Source organism: Salvelinus namaycush, chromosome 40 (assembly GCF_016432855.1).
Source record: "Salvelinus namaycush isolate Seneca chromosome 40, SaNama_1.0, whole genome shotgun sequence".
Lineage (NCBI taxonomy): Eukaryota > Metazoa > Chordata > Actinopteri > Salmoniformes > Salmonidae > Salvelinus > Salvelinus namaycush.
Window position 1 is genome coordinate 21,732,168 of NC_052346.1, and position 18,519 is coordinate 21,750,686.

Sequence of the window (18,519 nt, forward strand, 5' to 3'; positions counted from 1 at the left end):
CACAGTCATACGACGGAACACGGCAAAACTCCCGAATAAAGTTTCAATAATCTGATTAAACTATATTGAAAAAACATACATTACGATGATATGGTCACATATATCCAAAGATGACTCCTAGATGTTAAGACCATGTATAGGCATCAGATTGAAAAGAGCATAGATTTCTGACATTTCACTTCCTGGTCAGGAAAAGTGCTGCAAAAGGACTTCTGTTTCACTCAGAGAAATAATTCCAACTCTTTTAGAAACTAGAAAGTGTTTTCTATCCAAAAAGAATAATAATATTCATATTGTACGAGCAAGATTTGAGTAGGAGGCCGTTTGAAATGGCCACCTCTTCCAGGTTACTCAGTGCTGCCAGTTGCAGCCATAAGAAGTTAATCATAGCCTCAATTTTGTCCAGCATATTGAATATAGCTGCGTAGAGTCCCTGTAATCCTAGATTCAGATCATTCAGGCGAGAAAAAACATAGGCCAGTCGTGTGAGGAACTCATCATGCAAGCGGTCAGACAAGTGAAAATTATGGTCAGTAAAGATAACTCTCTCAATTTAAAAAAAATGTGTCAATACATTGCCCCTTGATAACCAGCGCACTTCTGTATGTTGTAAAAGCGTTACATGGTCACTGCCCATATCATTGCATAGTGCAGAAAATGCACGAGAGTTCAGGGGCCCTGCTTTAACAAAGTTAACCATTTTCACGGTAGTGTCCAAAACATCTTTCAAGCTGTCAGGCATTCTCTTGGCAGCAAGAGCCTCTCGGTGGATGCTGCAGTGTACCCAAGTAGCGTCGGGAGCAACTGCTTGCACCAGCGTTACCACTCCACTATATCTCCATGTCATGGCTTTCGCGCCATCAGTACAGATACCAACACATCTTGACCACCAAAGTCCATTTGATGTCACAAAGCTGTCCAGTACTTTAAAAATATAATCTCCTATTGTCCTGGTTTCCAGAAGAGGATGTCTTCCTTAAAATGACCCCCCAAAAACATAATGGACATATACCAGGAGCTGTGCCATGCACGCCACGTCTGTTGACTCATCCAGCTGTAATGCATAGAATTCACTGGCTTGTATGCGAAGCAGTAATTGTTTCAAAACATCTCCTGCATGTCACTGATGCATCGTGAAACTATAAGTTTTTGGGCCTTTTCCCCCAGACATATCTGCGGAAGCAGGAAGAATGAAGTCCTCCACAATAGTATGGTGTTTGCCTGTCCTAGCCACTCGGTAGCTCACTGTATAAGACATTTCTAGTCTCTTCTTATTAATGGTATCTGTTGCTTTTATACATAGTAACGGTTAACGCGATTGGATGTAAATTATTTGACTAGGCTACCTGTATTTGACATTGTGTTGTTATTTCGCTGAACACTAGATGGTTTAATTGTATTTTTGGCAGTGAAACAAGGCTACTCAGATGAGAAAAAACCTCACCCACATGTATAGCTCAGTTGGAAAATGTAAATGGCTGTTTGAAAATGTGAATAAAAACAGTAGAAGCTAAAAAGAACACAGCAAAACTGACAAGGTGCACACTGATCAGTAAAGAGAGGCTAACATTTTATAACGCTCCCTGTCCTCTGCATTGTTCTCTCACAGTGAGATACAATAGGATTAAAATTGTGTTCTACACTTTCTTCATTTGATCCAATTCAACGTTGCCAATTATTTTATGAGATGAGAATTAAGTGGTGACTAATCTCAGCTGGTTTGAGAGAACGGATGAGGCTTCTCTCAAGTGTGTAGCCGTTGGTGTGTTTTTACATTGCCCAATCGGGAGAAGCTCTTGCCACATTAAGAGCAGAAGAAAGGCTTCTCTCCTGTGTGTGATCTCTGATGACCGTTTAGCTCAGCTGATGATTTAAAACATTTTGCACAGTCAGCAGTATTAAGGCTACTCTCCTTTATGTATACTTTGGTGTCTTTTTAAGTGGCCCATTTGAGAGAAACTCTTTCTACAGTCAGAGCAGGAATAAGGCTTCTCTCCTGTGTGTATACGTTCATGATTTTTTAGGTTGCACGGTTGAGAGAAATTCGCCCCACAGTCAGAACAGGAGTAAGGCTTCTCTCCTGTGTGTATACGTTCATGTTGTTTTAAGTTTCCCAGTTGAGAGAAACTAACCCTACAGTCAGAACAGAAGTAAGGCTTCTCTCCTGTGTGTGTTCTCTGATGAACTTTAAGCTCAGATGATGTTATGAAGCACTTTCCACAGTCAGAGCAGGAGTAAGACTTCTCTCCTGTGTGTATACGTTCATGTTGTTTTAGGTGGCTCGATTGAGAGAAAGTCTTCCTACAGTCAGAGCAGGAGTAAGGCTTCTCGCCTGTGTGTATACGTTCATGCTGTTTTAGGTGGCTCAGTTGAGAGAAACTCGCTCTACAGTCAGAGCAGGAGTATGGCTTCTCTCCTGTGTGTGTTCTCTGATGAACTTTTAGCTTACCTGATGTTGTGAAGCATTTAACACAATTAGAGCAGGAGTAAGGCTTCTCTCCTGAATGTATACGTTCGTGTATTTTTAGGTCACCCAGTCGAGAAAAACTATTTCCACAGTCAGAGCAAGAGTAAGGCTTCTCTCCTGTGTGTACTCTCTGATGAACTGCCATAGCCTTTGATGTTGTGAACTTCTTCTCACAGTCAGTGCAAAAATACATATTCTTTCCTGTGTGTATTTTTAGGTGTATTTTTAACTTTGATAGAATTGGGAAAATCTCGTCACAATGTGGGCATTGGTGAGACCTCTTAGCTCTGTGATCTTCCTGCTGTTGCTCTCTGGATGTAGTGAATGTCTCAACATGGTCTCCTGTGTGAACATCAGAAGAACCAGTCAGTTGGTGTAATATACAGTACCAGTCAAAAGTTTGGACACACCTACTCATTCAAGGGTTTTTCTTTATTTTTACTATTTTCTACATTGAATAATAATAGTGAAGACATTAAAACTATGAAATAACACATGGAATCATGTAACCAAAAAGTGTTAAACAAATCAAAATATCTTGAATTTTGCCTTGACAGCTTTGCACACTTGGCATTCTCCCAACCAGCTTCACCTGGAATGCTTTTCCAAAAGTCTTGAAGTTCACACATATGCTGAGCAATTGTTGGCTGCTTTCCTTCACTCTGCGATCCAACTCATCCCAAACCATCTCAATTGGGTTAAGGTCTGGTGATTGAGGAGGCCAGGTCATCTGATGCAGAACTCCATCACTCTCCTTCTCAGTCAAATAGCCCTTACACAGCCTGGAGGTGTGTTGGGTCGTCTTGTTGAAAAACAAATGAGTCCCACTAAGCCCAAACCAGATGGAATGGCGTATCGCTGCAGAATGCTGTGGTAGCCATGCTGGTTATGTGTGCCTTGAATTCTAAATAAATCAGACAGTGTCACCAGCAAAGCACCGCCACAACATCACACTTCCTCCACGCTTCACGGTAGCAAATACACATGCAGAGATCATCCGGTCACCTACTCTGCGTCTCACAAAGACACGGCGGTTAAAAGCAAAAATCTGAAATTTGGACTCATCAGACCAAAGGACAGATTTCCATAGGTCTAATGTCCATTGCTCGTGTTTCTTGGCCCAAGCAAGTCTCTTCTTATTGGTGTGCTTTAGTAGTGGGTTCTTTACAGCAATCCGACCATGAATACCTGATTCACACAGTCTCCTCTGAACTGTTGATGTGTCTGTTACTTGAACTCTGAAGCATTTATTTGGGCTGCAATTTCTGAGGCTGGTAACTCTAATGAACTTATCCCCTGCAGCAGAGGTAACTCTGGGTCTTCTTTTCCTGTGGCGATCCTCATGAAAGCCAGTTTCATGATAGCGCTTGATGGTTTTTGCGACTGCACTTGAAGAAACTGTCAAAGTTCTTGAAATGTTCCGGATTGACTGACCTTCATGTCTTAAAGTAATGGACTGTCGTTTCTCTTTGCTTATTTGAGCTGTTCTTGCTATAATATGGACTTGGTCTTTTACCAAATAGGGCCATCTTCTGTATACCACCCCTACCTTGTCACAACATAACTGATTGGCTCAAACGCATTAAGGAAAGATATTCCACAAATTAACTTAAGGCACACCTGTTAATTGAAATGCATGCCAGGTGACTACCTCATGAAGCTGGTTGAGAGAATGCTAAAAGTTGGCAAAACTGTCATCAAGGCAAAGGATGGCTACTTTGATGAATCTCAAATATATTTGGATTTGTTTAACACTTTTGGTTACTACATGATTCCATGTGTTATTTCATAGTTTTGAGGTCTTCACTATTATTCTACAATGTAGAAAGAAAGAAAAAGGCTTGAATGAGTAGGTGTCCAAACTTTTTACTGGTACTGTGCATGTCAATCAAATTTATTTTACAAAACCCTTTTTACATCAGCAGTTGTCACAAAGTGCTTTACAGAAATCCAGCCTAAAATCACAGTGGCTATGAAAAACTCAGAAAGCAGGAACCTTGGAACCTGGCTGTACCGGGTGACATATGTATTCATACCAGTAGGCTGTACAATACAAAAGGGGAATAAAACTACTCTAAAAGTGGGTAAGAGTTGAAAGCTAAAAAGGGGCGTGTCATCCTCTACTCACTATCACAAGGGTTAGTAACTACACAGACTAATTTCATAGAAATGTAAAAACATTGGCAGCTTGTCTACTTCACTTCTTTAGTCTACTCTCTGAAGACTCCAGATAGCCCAGTGAATAAAACAAATGCTGGCAATACTGGTATCAAACCATGCAAGTGTCAGTAGCATGAAATAACATCTACCTTCTCATTGAAACAGTTCATCATGAAACAGTTCTATAGCAACTTTTCATACACAGTGGGAAGTTGGAACGAACAACACACTTAGACAGAACCTGTGCTTACCATGAGAAACAGATTCCCCAATCTTCTCCTCCTCTTCATCTTTAATGTTGACATTCAGCTCCAGTGTTTGACTGCAGTCTTCCAGCTTCACTGATGCCATCTCTGGATCCTCCAGTGCAAACTGGGCTCCACTATCACAATCAGTACCCAGTGACTGTAGGTTTGAACTCAGTGTGGAAGGAGAGAGGCAGGCTGGGTCTGTCCTCACTGTTGATGTCACCGGACTCAGACTTAATCTGAGTCGGCCTGTAGTAACAATGAGAAACAGACAAGTTATTGTCTTGACAGTTCCAGAACTTACTTTATTCTCTAAAAATAGATTATATTTCTTCTTGTTCAATTATCTAATTCACCACATGACTTGGACTGAAATAGGTGCCAGTACTGTTTATATTTAGGTGCAGGAGCTCCACAATACTGTTGAACTAATATTCTATAAGAGAAACATGAGCTCAAACAGTAGAAATTTGAGGTGCCGGTACTCAGCTCTGGTGAACTCCTGTCCAAGTCAAGCACTGATCTCATTTCAATAGATCTGGTCGCTAAGCATTGACAACAAAACATGACTTCATCCAAATTAGACAAAGTAGACGCTTTAAATTAGGGTGCACAACTTAAGTGCGCTTAACTTATAGTAGATTTCACCAATTCACATAAATGCACAAAACCATAAAGTACGAGGTTACTGTTTGTGAGACCGTGAAATTGTCTCTCTGATGCACCCGCACTGAAGTCCTTTGACGCAGACAGAGTCGGCACCGCCATTTACCCAGGTCGTGAATTTTACACAAAACCAATAACATGCTAAATGAAATCCGAAATCTCAAATAAATTGATTATTAAATTACCTTGACGAAATTTAGATCCATTCAGACAAACCCAAAGTTTCTAGCCTTGGGACTTTGTCAAATAGTTATCACGTTCACTGTTTGACAGTAAGCTATTACATACCTGTAGTAATACAGAAACAGACTGTACAGCATCTTTATTCTGAAGAATGTTGTGTGCCTGTCTGGAACTTCCTGTTCCCCCACTACCACAGTGCAGCCACAGGTAGAACAATGAGACAGATATTTCACAGGATGTATAAATGTGAAGCATCCGCTTAGCGTTTCCACTCACTACCAAATATGGTAGTGAGAGGAAGCCCACTGGCCGGCAGTGAGAGAAGATGGAACGAGATGGATTTTGGCCAACATTCTGCAAATGTTGTAATCTATGAAACATCTGATCTTAATACAGTTTTCTGCTCCCAAAACTAAAATCTGTTATGAACAGAGTGGACTAAGTTTTGTAGACTTCACCCTTTGCAAAAGTAAAAAAAAATTGTTTAGAAGGAACGCAAAGTCGAATTGAGTTATTGCACATACACAGAAGCGTTTCCTACCAGAAATATGCAGATATGTGCTAGAACACGCCAATAGGATCTCACTAGCTCGTGCTTGGTATTGCCCACTTACTCATCTGTTCCCATTGTAAACGACCGTCTGTGGTCCATCTTGGTTTAGTTATAAAACTTATAAAACCGTCCATGCATTCAGGGATCCTTGGGATGGCCCTATATGAGAAGGGCGGTGCTTAATTTGAGCCGGATCCGGAGGCACCTCTCAGTTTTGTAGTCTTTTTTTCTGGAACCCATTTGCCAGGATCAGGTAGCCTACCTCGTGTCATGAAAAATTATTTCCACTGTTTGTAATGTAAAAATCCTAATAAAAGCAGAGTAATTTTCCGAATAGAATAATAGCTGTGGGAAGTGTGCTGGAGGTGCTGCAGCACTCTGCAGTCTGTTCAAAAAGAAATGAAATAATTCCCAATACTACACCAGGAGTATTTAGCTACAGAGGATCAATAACTAATTTAAATAAAATAGCCCAGCTGTGGATTGTGTGTAGCCAAATCACAAGGCATGTCTACAGTCAGGAACGTGTGGCAAATCTGTCAGTGAACAGCACACAGCCAAAACAGGCCTTTAGCAATATTTCTAATACAATCACTGGAAAACACAGGTTGTAAAGCAAATGGATCCTGCTGAAAAGAAAATACTAGTCTGTATGTTACCAAGTTATCAACTTCCAGATAGGTCTATTGAGCAAACAGCATTGTTTTACAAAGTAAAGCAAGAGAGAGAAGCTTTTGGCCGGTGAGTGAGCTGCACATCATTGGGTGAGTCAGTGAAACTGGAAAGCTTGTTTAGGACTATAACTTCCTCCTCATATTGTACAATGTGTTTCTCCTCACATCTGGCCTAGGCTATTCATGGATTCAAGACAAGGTCGTTTTTATTGATCTGAGATTCTCAGTTTGTCAGTGTCAAAGTAGCCTGTCATTTTGGTCATTTGTGAGGTATTAAAAAAGATTCTTCAAAAGTCTCCAGTCATCTAAAATGATGTAGAACTGCATGAAATCCATTTACAAAAGGCCACATTTTCCCCCAGACTCCAGGTTTTATTATAAAGGTATTTCATTTAATGTGTTCTGGTACCTCAGAGCCCCCCAGGTCACCACCTCTTGGGCTCACTTTTGGTTCCGGCACTTCCCAATTTACAAATTAAGCACTGGAGAAGTGGGTAGCTGCCGCTGCCTATTCCCGGGACACACCTCATTTGCATAGAATTCGTTGATGTTGATTGTGGTCTGTGGAATGTTGTCCCACTCCTCTTCAATGGTTGTGCAAAATTCCAGGATATTGGCGGGAACTGGAACAAGCTGTCGTACACGTCGTACCAGACCATCCAAAACATGCTCAAAGGGTCACATGTCTGGTGAGTACGCAGGCCATGGAAGAACTGGGACATTTTCAGCATTTTAAATTGTGTACAGATCCTTGCGACATGGGGCTGTGCGTTGTCATGCTGAAACATGAGGTGATGGCGGCGGATGAATGCAGGACAATGGGCCTCAAGATCTTGTCATGGGATCTCTGTGCATTCAAATTGCCATCGATAAAATGCAATTGTGTTGGTTGTCTGTAGCTTATGCCTGCCAATATCATAACCCTGATACCACCATGGGGCACTGTTCACAACATTGACATCAGCAAACCACACAACGCCATACACGGCAGTCTGCAGATGTGAGGCTGGTTGGGAATACTGACAAATTCTCTAAAACAACGTTGGAGGCGGCATAAGGTAGAGAAATTAACATTAAGTTATCTGGCAACAGCTCTGGTGGAAATTCCTGCAGTCCGCTTGCCAATAGCATGCTCCCTCAAAACTTGAGAGTGTGGCATTGTGTTGTGACAACACAGCACATTTTAGTGGCATTTTTGTATTGATTAGGGATCCCCATTAGCTGCTGCCAAGGCAGCACCTACTCAGCTACTCTTGTCCCCAGCACAAGGTACATCTGTGTAATGATGATCATGCCATTTAATAAGCTTCTTGATACACCACACCTGTCAGGTGGATGGATTATCTTGGCAAAGGAGAAAAGCTCACCAAGGGAGTAATTTGTACACAAATTTGAGAGCAATAAGTTGTCAATTTCTGCAGTACAATTGACAACCACAGCTATAAATGCTAAAAAGCCCACCTTGCTGAAGCACATATTCTTCCCATCACTCTCTCTTGGTCTCTGCCTACTCACAGGAATCCTCTCAGGATCCCTCACCCTGTACCCATCTTCCTCTACCACTCTCTTCACTGCTTTGACATACTACACTTTCTGTACTACTGTAACCCTGGCAACCTCAATCTGCCTTTCTCTCACCTGACACCTCATATCTCCAGCCCCATTGGTTACCCCACAACTAACACAGAACTTTCTCCACGATACCACACATTGCTTCGTCTCATGCCCTCCTGCACTCTTCTCACATCTAGGCATCTCACTCCTACACAGTGCTGCAACAGGCCCATTAACCTGACACCTAAAACACTGTAGTATTTACGGAACAAAAACGCTCACGGGATAACTGACACTTCCTACCTTTACCTTTCTGACAGAGACTCTGCATCAAAACTCCACATGATGATGTCTTCTCTCACCAAACGGCGGGCATCACAGACATCTGGAATCTTCCATTTCAACTGCTCCTCCTCCTCAACACTTAAACCTAACCCCGTTATAACTCCTTTCAATTCCGCAGAGCAATTGAAGTCAATTCTTGTCCCTAATCACGCTCACTCCCTCTGGACAGAGGAGAAACAATAAATCACCACCAAGTTACCTTCACCAACTCAACTTCTCTCTACACTCAGCTCCTTCCTCACCACACTGCTTCCCTCTACACTCAGCTCATTCTCGGCGGTCATCGCTGCACCTGCCACAGCAGTTAATTCATCATCACTCGTCACGTTCACAATCCTCCTGTAGCTCTTCTAAAAGTTGTGTGATCCTCCATTTCATATTAACTCAAAACATTCCACTTTTATCCTTTTTTTCCTTGTCCACCATCTTCTCCATCAGATTTTCCAGAAGGCTTGTGCAATCCCCCATTCCACTTTTTTCTGCCATTTTACCACGTGTCTCAGCTCATCCACACCCCACTAGCTTCGGGTAGCTGCATACCAATCGAGTACCATGGTATACATTCTAATATGCATAAAACCTAGCAGTCAAACAGGAAAATAGTTCTAATAATTTTTCATGCGTTTCATGTAGGCTTACCCTGGCGATTTGATAACCGTGTAAATCTCTCTAGGACAAGATGACTTATCAATATACTTGCCTGTATTTACCCCCACAAAAATTACATGTAATTAGCTGCTAATGTGCCTATCATAAACAACTACAAATTCTGATGGTCTAGACAAGACTGACAAATCAAGACCAAGGTAAGGATCTCTGGGTTAACTAATGTTAGCTAAATGTAGTAATGAATAAATAGGTTACATTTATTTAAATGGGCAATTCTGTGAACTGTCTTCTGCAAGTTTTAAATTGACACAATACCTGTTAGCAAAGGTGTCAGCTAGAGATGATGTGCAGGAGCTTGCAGGGATTTGTAGTTTTGCATGATGTCTACTTAGATGCTAATTAGCGTTTTCAAATCTGAGAAGAAATACAGCTGAATATATTGATAAAAGTCACCTTGTCCAAGAGAAATTTACACGGTTATCAAAACGTCACGCCAGGGTAAGCCTACACGAAACACAGCCTTTATTTTAAGTGCTTCTAAAATGAACTTAAATGAAAAATTTGAACAATGATACAAAACATTTTTAATATCGCACTTACATAAGTATTCAGACCCTTTACTCCGTACTTCGGCTTTATCTATTTTGATTGAAAATGTGAGGACTTTTTTGTTTGTTTGTTTCCTTCCCCAGATCTGTGCCTTGACATAATCCTTTTCATGGAGCTCTACGGGCAACTCCTTCGACCTCATGGCTTGGATTTTGCTCTGACACGCACACACCTGTCTATATAAGGTCCCGCCTTTCCAAATCATGTTTAATCAACGTCAAGTCTCATTGCAAAGGGTCTGAATACTTACACTACTGGTCAATAGTTTTAGAACACCTACTCATTCAAGGGTTTTTCTTTATTTTTACTATTTTCTACATTGTAGAACAATAGTGAATACATCACAACTATGAAATAACATATGGAATCATGTAGTAACTTTAAAAATGTTAGTGTGTTAGGTCAAAATATATTTCATATTTGAGATTCTTCAAATAGTCACCCTTTGCCTTGATGACAGCTTTGCATTCTCTCAACCAGCTTTATGAGGAATGCTTTTCCAAAAGTCTTGAAGGAGTTCCCACATATGCTGAGCACTTGTTGGCTGCTTTTTCTTCACTCATAGAACTTTTAAAACACTGGCAGTTTGTCTACTTCACTTCTTTAAATCTACTACCACCTGGCTACCCCTACCCCGGTCAACAGCCGTGCACCCCCCAAAGCAACTTGCCCAAGCCTCCCCCATTTCTCCTTCACCCAAATCCAGATAGCTGATGTTCTGAAAGAGCTGCAAAATCTGGGCCCCTACAAATCAGCCGGGCTAGACAATCTGGAACCTCTCTAAAATTAACCGCCACAATTGTTGCAACCCCTATTACTAGCCTGTTCAACCTCTTTCATATCGTCTGAGATCCCCAAAGATTGGAAAGCTGCAGCGGTCATCCCCCTCTTCAAAGGGGGAGACACGCTAGACCCAAACTGTTACAGACCTATATCTATCCTACCCTGCATTTCTAAGGTCTTCGAAAAACAAGTTAACAAACAGATCACCGACCATTTGGAATCCCACCGTACCTTCTCCGCTATGCAATCTGGTTTCCGAGCTGGTCATGGTCACCTCAGCCACGCTCAAGATCCTAAATGATATCATATCCGCCATCGATAAGAGACAATACTGTGCAGCCGTATTCATCGACCTGGCCAAGGTTTTTGACTCTGTCAATCACCACATTCTTATCGGCACCCTCAACAGCCTTGGCTTCTCAAATGACTGCCTCGCCTGGTTCACCAACTACTTCTCAGACAGAGTTCAGTGTGTCAAATCGGAGGGCCTGTTGTCCGAACCTCTGGCAGACTATGGGGGTGCCACAGGGTTCAATTCTCGGGCCGACTCTTTTCTCTGTATACATCAATGATGTCGCTCTTGCTGCTGGTGATTCTCTGATCCACCTGTACGCAGACGACACCATTCTCTATACTTCTGGCCCTTCTTTGGACACTTAACTAACTCCAGATGAGCTTCAATGCCATACAACTCTCCTTCCGTGGCCCCCAACTGCTCTTAAATGAAAGTAAAACTAAATGCATGCTCTTCAACCGATCGCTGCCCTCACCTGCCCGCCTGTCTCGCATCACTACTCTGGACGGTTCTGACTTAGAATATGTGGACAACTACAAATACTGAGGTGTCTGGTTAGACTGTAAAATCTCCTTCCAGACTCACATTAAGCATCTCCAATCCAAAATTAAATCTAGAATCGGCTTTCTATTTCGCAACAAAGCCTCCTTCACTCATGCTGCCAAACATACCGTTGTAAAACTGACTATCCTACCGATCCTTGACTTCGGCGATGGCATTTACAAAATAGCCTCCAACACTCTACTCAGCAAATTGGATGCAGTCTATCACAGTGCCATCCATTTTGTCACCAAAGCCCCATATACTACCCAACACTGCGACCTGTATGCTCTGGTTGGCTGGCCCTCGCTTCATATTCGTCGCCAAACCCACTGGCTCCAGGTCATCTATAAGGCTTTGCTAGGTAAAGCCCCGCCTTATCTCAGCACACTGGTCACCATAGCAGCACCCACCCGTAGCACGTGCTCCAGCAGGTATATTTCACTGGTTACCACCAAAGCCAATTCCTCCTCTGGAAGCAGAGAATTGGAAGGAAAGGCGACCAATGACTGGAACGAATTGCAAAAATCACTGAAGCTGGAGACTCATATCTCCCTCACTAAATTTAAGCACCAGCTGTCAGAGCAGCTCACAGATCACTGCACATAGCCCATCTGTATATAGCCCATCCAACTACCTCATCCCCAGATTGTTATTTATTTATTTGCTACTTTGCACCCCAGTATCTCTACTTGCACATCTACCACGCCAGTGCTAAATTGTAATTACTTCGCCACCAGGGCCTATTTATTGCCTTGCCTCCCTTATCTTACCTCATTTGCACACACTGTATATAGACTTTTATATTGTGTTATTGACTGTACGTTTGTTTATTCCATGTGTAACTGTGTTGTTGTTTGTGTCGCACTGGTTTGCTTTATCTTGGCCAGGTCGCAGTTGTTATTGAGAACTTGTTCTCAACTGGCCTACCTGGTTAAATAAAGGTGAAATAAATAAAATACTCTGAGCACTCCAGATAGCCCTGTGAATAAAACGAATGCTGACAATACTGGTGACAAACCATACAAGCCTCAGAAGCATGATTTAACATCTACCTTCTCATTGAAACAGTTCTACTGCAACTTTTCATGCACACTGGGAAGTTGGAATGAATAACACAAACTTAGTTAGATAGAACCTGCTCTTACCATGAGAAACAGATTTCCCAATCTCCTCCGCCTCTTCTTCATCTTTAATGTTGGCATTCAGCTCCAGTGTTTGACTGCAGTCTTCCAGCTTCACTGATTCCATCTTTGGATCCTGCGGTGCAAACTGGGCTCCACTGTCACAATCAGGACCCAGTGACTGTAGGTTTGGACTCAGTGTGGAAGGAGAGAGACAGGCTGTGTTTGTCCTCACTGTTGATGTTACCAGCCTCAGACTTAATCTGAGTCGGCCTGTAGTAATAAAGAAAAACAGACAAAAGTTAGTCTTGACAGATCAGGCACTTTATTCCCCAAAACTATATTTCTTCTTGTTCAATTATCTAATTTATTGCATGACATTGACTGAAATAGGTGCCGTGCTCATTTTGGGTGCCGGTACTGTTTATATTTAGGGGCAGGAGCTACACAATACTTTTGAGCTAATATTCTATAAGAGGAACATGATCTCAAGCAGCAGAAATGTAAGTACTCTGCTCCGGTGAGCTCCTGTCCAAATCAAGCACTGATCTCATTTCAGTAGATCAGGTAGCTAAGCATTGACAACAAATACAGGATTAACATCAGGACTAAGATCGAATCGTACTACACCGGGGCTGTAGTGGAGCAGGTTGAGAGCTTCAAGTTCCTTGGAGTCCACATAAAACTAACGTAGTCCAAGCACACCAAGACAGTTGTGAAGAGGGCACGACAAAACCTATTCCACCTCAGGAGACTGCAAAGATTTGGCATGGGTCCTCAGATCCTCAAAAAGTTCTACAGCTCCACCATCTAGAGCATCCTGACTGGTTGCATCACTGCCTGGTATGGCAACTGCTTGGCCTCTGAGGGTAGTATGTACGGCCCAATACATCACCGGGGCCAAGCTTCCTGCCATCCAGGACCTCTATACCAGGCAGTGTCGGAGGAAGGCCCTAAAATGATCCAAGACTCCAGCCACCCTAGTCATAGACTGTTCTCTCTGCTACCGGACGGCAAGCGGTACCAGAGGGCCAAGTCTAGGTCCAAGAGGCTTCTAAACAGCTTCTACCCCCAAGCCATAAGACTCCCGAACAGCTAATCAAATGACTACCCAGATTATTTAGATTGCCCCCACCCACCCTGCTGCTACTCTTATCTATGCATAGCCACTTTAATAACTCTACCTACATGTACATAATTACCTCGACACCGGTGCCCCCGCACATTGACTCTGTACCACCTGTATATTGCTCCGCTATTGTTATTTAGTGCTGCTCTTTAATTATTCTTAGCTGTTACTTTTTAAAGGTATTTCCTTAAAACTGCATTGTTGGTTAAGGGCTTGTAAGTAAGCATTTCACTTTAAGGTCTACACCTGTTGTATTCGGCGCATGTGACAAATAAAATGTGATTTGAAAAGATTAATTCATTCACATTAGACACACAACGTAAGAGCACTTTATAGTAGATTTCATAAATTCACATAAAATGACTCAAAAACCTTGTAGTACATTACAAGGTCACTGTTTGTTTTAGGCAGCACTGTTACTATTTTCCTGAACAACCACGTCTTCATTGTATTATTTCAATCAAAAAACAATTGTATTTCCCGTTCACACTACAGTAACAGACCGAGCGGGCGCCGCCATTTTCCCAGCTTGTTCATTTTACACAAAACCAATAACATGCAACAAAAAACAATCTCTAATAAAAAGGATTCTTTATGAAATTACCTTGAGGAAACTGTACATCCACTCAGACAAACCCAAAGTCTCTAGCTATGTGACTTGTAAAATAGTTTACCACGTTCTTCACTCGGTTTGACACAAAAATTACACATCGAACGTGATAATACCTTAATGGATTTGTTACCTAGCATGGAATGACATGTTCTTATAATATTGTAAAGTTTAAACGCGCTATTACATACCTGTAGTAGTCAATTGAAACGGACACAAAGGTTATCTTCTTGACTGCACCGTTCTGGCGCTTTCCTTATTTCGAAGAATGGTGCCCGCCTGCCGGGAACTTCCTGTTCCCCCACTACCACAGTGCAACCTTCCGTGCATTCCGGGGTCCTTGGGATGGCCCTTACCCCATTACATGAGAAGGGGTTAGATGCTCTGCCGCAGCCTCCTCAGTGGTGTAAACTAAAGTACTTAAGTAAAAATGATTTAAGAGATGACGAAAGTATTTTTCTTTATAAAATACATGTTTATTTATAGCACATGATTAGAGCAAATGCACCTCTAACTAAATGTAACTCCAAAGGAACGGCAATTTAAGGCAATCAAATTACAAATGTACAATCAAATTACAAATGTCCACCTTGGTTTCCTCACCCTGTATACAATCCAAATAATGTGAACGTCAGCAGTGAAGTTCTGAAGATGGAGGACTTTCAGTACAGCAGTGTTCCCCAACCCTGGTCCCAAAGGGGTGTACATGTATGTTTTTGCACTAGCACTCACATACCTTATTCAGTTCAAAGGCTTGAGTTGCTTAGTTGAATCCAGTGTGTGAGTTTTAGGGCAAAAACAAAAAAAGCTCACCTCTTTGGATCCCCTGGACCACGATTAGGGTACACTGCAGTACACAGCAAAAAAGTCTGATGATGCAAATTACATGCAATTATCATTTGTCATTTTCATATCATTATCATTATCATAATCACACTTTTTGCTTTGTACTGAAAGTGATTGCAGTGTGCTAATGAACAAAATACTACAATAAAGTTTTTTTTTGTGAAACATCCCTTTCATAGAGCCTACCACTCCATTAAAGGAGTAGTTTACTATTTTACAACTTGAAGTCCTGTATGTCAGATTACTTGGTTGGTATTCAGGGGCCGAGGTACAATATGTACTCAGGAGATGAATCTCTGATCTTAGCAGCATCATTCTTACGCCTTCACGTCATTGCACTGTGGTTCTTCAATGTCTCCTGATTTTTTTTCTGTGGGTTATTTTGTCTAATTAACTTGGGTCAATGGAAACCTGTCTACTAATGCCATCTCTGGATCCTGCAGTGCAAACTAGACTCCACTGTCACAATCAGGACCCAGTGACTGTAGATTTACAGTGTGGAAGGAGAGAGGCAGGCTGGGTCTGTCCTCACTGTTGATGTCACCGGACTCAGACTTAATCTGAGTCGGCCTGTAGTAACAATGAGAAACAGACAAGTTATTGTCTTGACAGTTCCAGAACTTACTTTATTCTCTAAAAATAGATTATATTTCTTCTTGTTCAATTATCTAATTCACCACATGACTTGGACTGAAATAGGTGCCAGTACTGTTTATATTTAGGTGCAGGAGCTCCACAATACTGTTGAACTAATATTCTATAAGAGAAACATGAGCTCAAACAGTAGAAATTTGAGGTGCCGGTACTCAGCTCTGGTGAACTCCTGTCCAAGTCAAGCACTGATCTCATTTCAATAGATCTGGTCGCTAAGCATTGACAACAAAACATGACTTCATCCAAATTAGACAAAGTAGACGCTTTAAATTAGGGTGCACAACTTAAGTGCGCTTAACTTATAGTAGATTTCACCAATTCACATAAATGCACAAAACCATAAAGTACGAGGTTACTGTTTGTGAGACCGTGAAATTGTCTCTCTGATGCACCCGCACTGAAGTCCTTTGACGCAGACAGAGTCGGCACCGCCATTTACCCAGGTCGTGAATTTTACACAAAACCAATAACATGCTAAATGAAATCCGAAATCTCAAATAAATTGATTATTAAATTACCTTGACGAAATTTAGATCCATTCAGACAAACCCAAAGTTTCTAGCCTTGGGACTTTGTCAAATAGTTATCACGTTCACTGTTTGACAGTAAGCTATTACATACCTGTAGTAATACAGAAACAGACTGTACAGCATCTTTATTCTGAAGAATGTTGTGTGCCTGTCTGGAACTTCCTGTTCCCCCACTACCACAGTGCAGCCACAGGTAGAACAATGAGACAGATATTTCACAGGATGTATAAATGTGAAGCATCCGCTTAGCGTTTCCACTCACTACCAAATATGGTAGTGAGAGGAAGCCCACTGGCCGGCAGTGAGAGAAGATGGAACGAGATGGATTTTGGCCAACATTCTGCAAATGTTGTAATCTATGAAACATCTGATCTTAATACAGTTTTCTGCTCCCAAAACTAAAATCTGTTATGAACAGAGTGGACTAAGTTTTGTAGACTTCACCCTTTGCAAAAGTAAAAAAAAATTGTTTAGAAGGAACGCAAAGTCGAATTGAGTTATTGCACATACACAGAAGCGTTTCCTACCAGAAATATGCAGATATGTGCTAGAACACGCCAATAGGATCTCACTAGCTCGTGCTTGGTATTGCCCACTTACTCATCTGTTCCCATTGTAAACGACCGTCTGTGGTCCATCTTGGTTTAGTTATAAAACTTATAAAACCGTCCATGCATTCAGGGATCCTTGGGATGGCCCTATATGAGAAGGGCGGTGCTTAATTTGAGCCGGATCCGGAGGCACCTCTCAGTTTTGTAGTCTTTTTTTCTGGAACCCATTTGCCAGGATCAGGTAGCCTACCTCGTGTCATGAAAAATTATTTCCACTGTTTGTAATGTAAAAATCCTAATAAAAGCAGAGTAATTTTCCGAATAGAATAATAGCTGTGGGAAGTGTGCTGGAGGTGCTGCAGCACTCTGCAGTCTGTTCAAAAAGAAATGAAATACTTCCCAATACTACACCAGGAGTATTTAGCTACAGAGGATCAATAACTAATTTAAATAAAATAGCCCAGCTGTGGATTGTGTGTAGCCAAATCACAAGGCATGTCTACAGTCAGGAACGTGTGGCAAATCTGTCAGTGAACAGCACACAGCCAAAACAGGCCTTTAGCAATATTTCTAATACAATCACTGGAAAACACAGGTTGTAAAGCAAATGGATCCTGCTGAAAAGAAAATACTAGTCTGTATGTTACCAAGTTATCAACTTCCAGATAGGTCTATTGAGCAAACAGCATTGTTTTACAAAGTAAAGCAAGAGAGAGAAGCTTTTGGCCGGTGAGTGAGCTGCACATCATTGGGTGAGTCAGTGAAACTGGAAAGCTTGTTTAGGACTATAACTTCCTCCTCATATTGTACAATGTGTTTCTCCTCACATCTGGCCTAGGCTATTCATGGATTCAAGACAAGGTCGTTTTTATTGATCTGAGATTCTCAGTTTGTCAGTGTCAAAGTAGCCTGTCATTTTGGTCATTTGTGAGGTATTAAAAAAGATTCTTCAAAAGTCTCCAGTCATCTAAAATGATGTAGAACTGCATGAAATCCATTTACAAAAGGCCACATTTTCCCCCAGACTCCAGGTTTTATTATAAAGGTATTTCATTTAATGTGTTCTGGTACCTCAGAGCCCCCCAGGTCACCACCTCTTGGGCTCACTTTTGGTTCCGGCACTTCCCAATTTACAAATTAAGCACTGGAGAAGTGGGTAGCTGCCGCTGCCTATTCCCGGGACACACCTCATTTGCATAGAATTCGTTGATGTTGATTGTGGTCTGTGGAATGTTGTCCCACTCCTCTTCAATGGTTGTGCAAAATTCCAGGATATTGGCGGGAACTGGAACAAGCTGTCGTACACGTCGTACCAGACCATCCAAAACATGCTCAAAGGGTCACATGTCTGGTGAGTACGCAGGCCATGGAAGAACTGGGACATTTTCA

The 18,519-nt window shown here is 41.8% G+C and overlaps 2 protein-coding genes across 2 annotated transcripts in view; one reads left to right on the forward strand and one right to left on the reverse strand.

Moving 5' to 3' along the window:
- LOC120033482 (zinc finger protein 135-like) overlaps window positions 1–18,519 on the forward strand; it is a 143,988-nt gene that overhangs the window by 31,675 nt on the left and 93,794 nt on the right. The gene's annotated exons all lie outside the window — the stretch shown is intronic.
- LOC120033646 (zinc finger protein 583-like) lies at window positions 1,158–2,804 on the reverse strand. Its single transcript, XM_038980081.1, has one exon. The coding sequence runs from the start codon at window positions 2,658–2,660 to the stop codon at window positions 1,905–1,907; it is 756 nt and encodes a 251-aa protein (XP_038836009.1). The 5' UTR covers window positions 2,661–2,804; the 3' UTR covers window positions 1,158–1,904.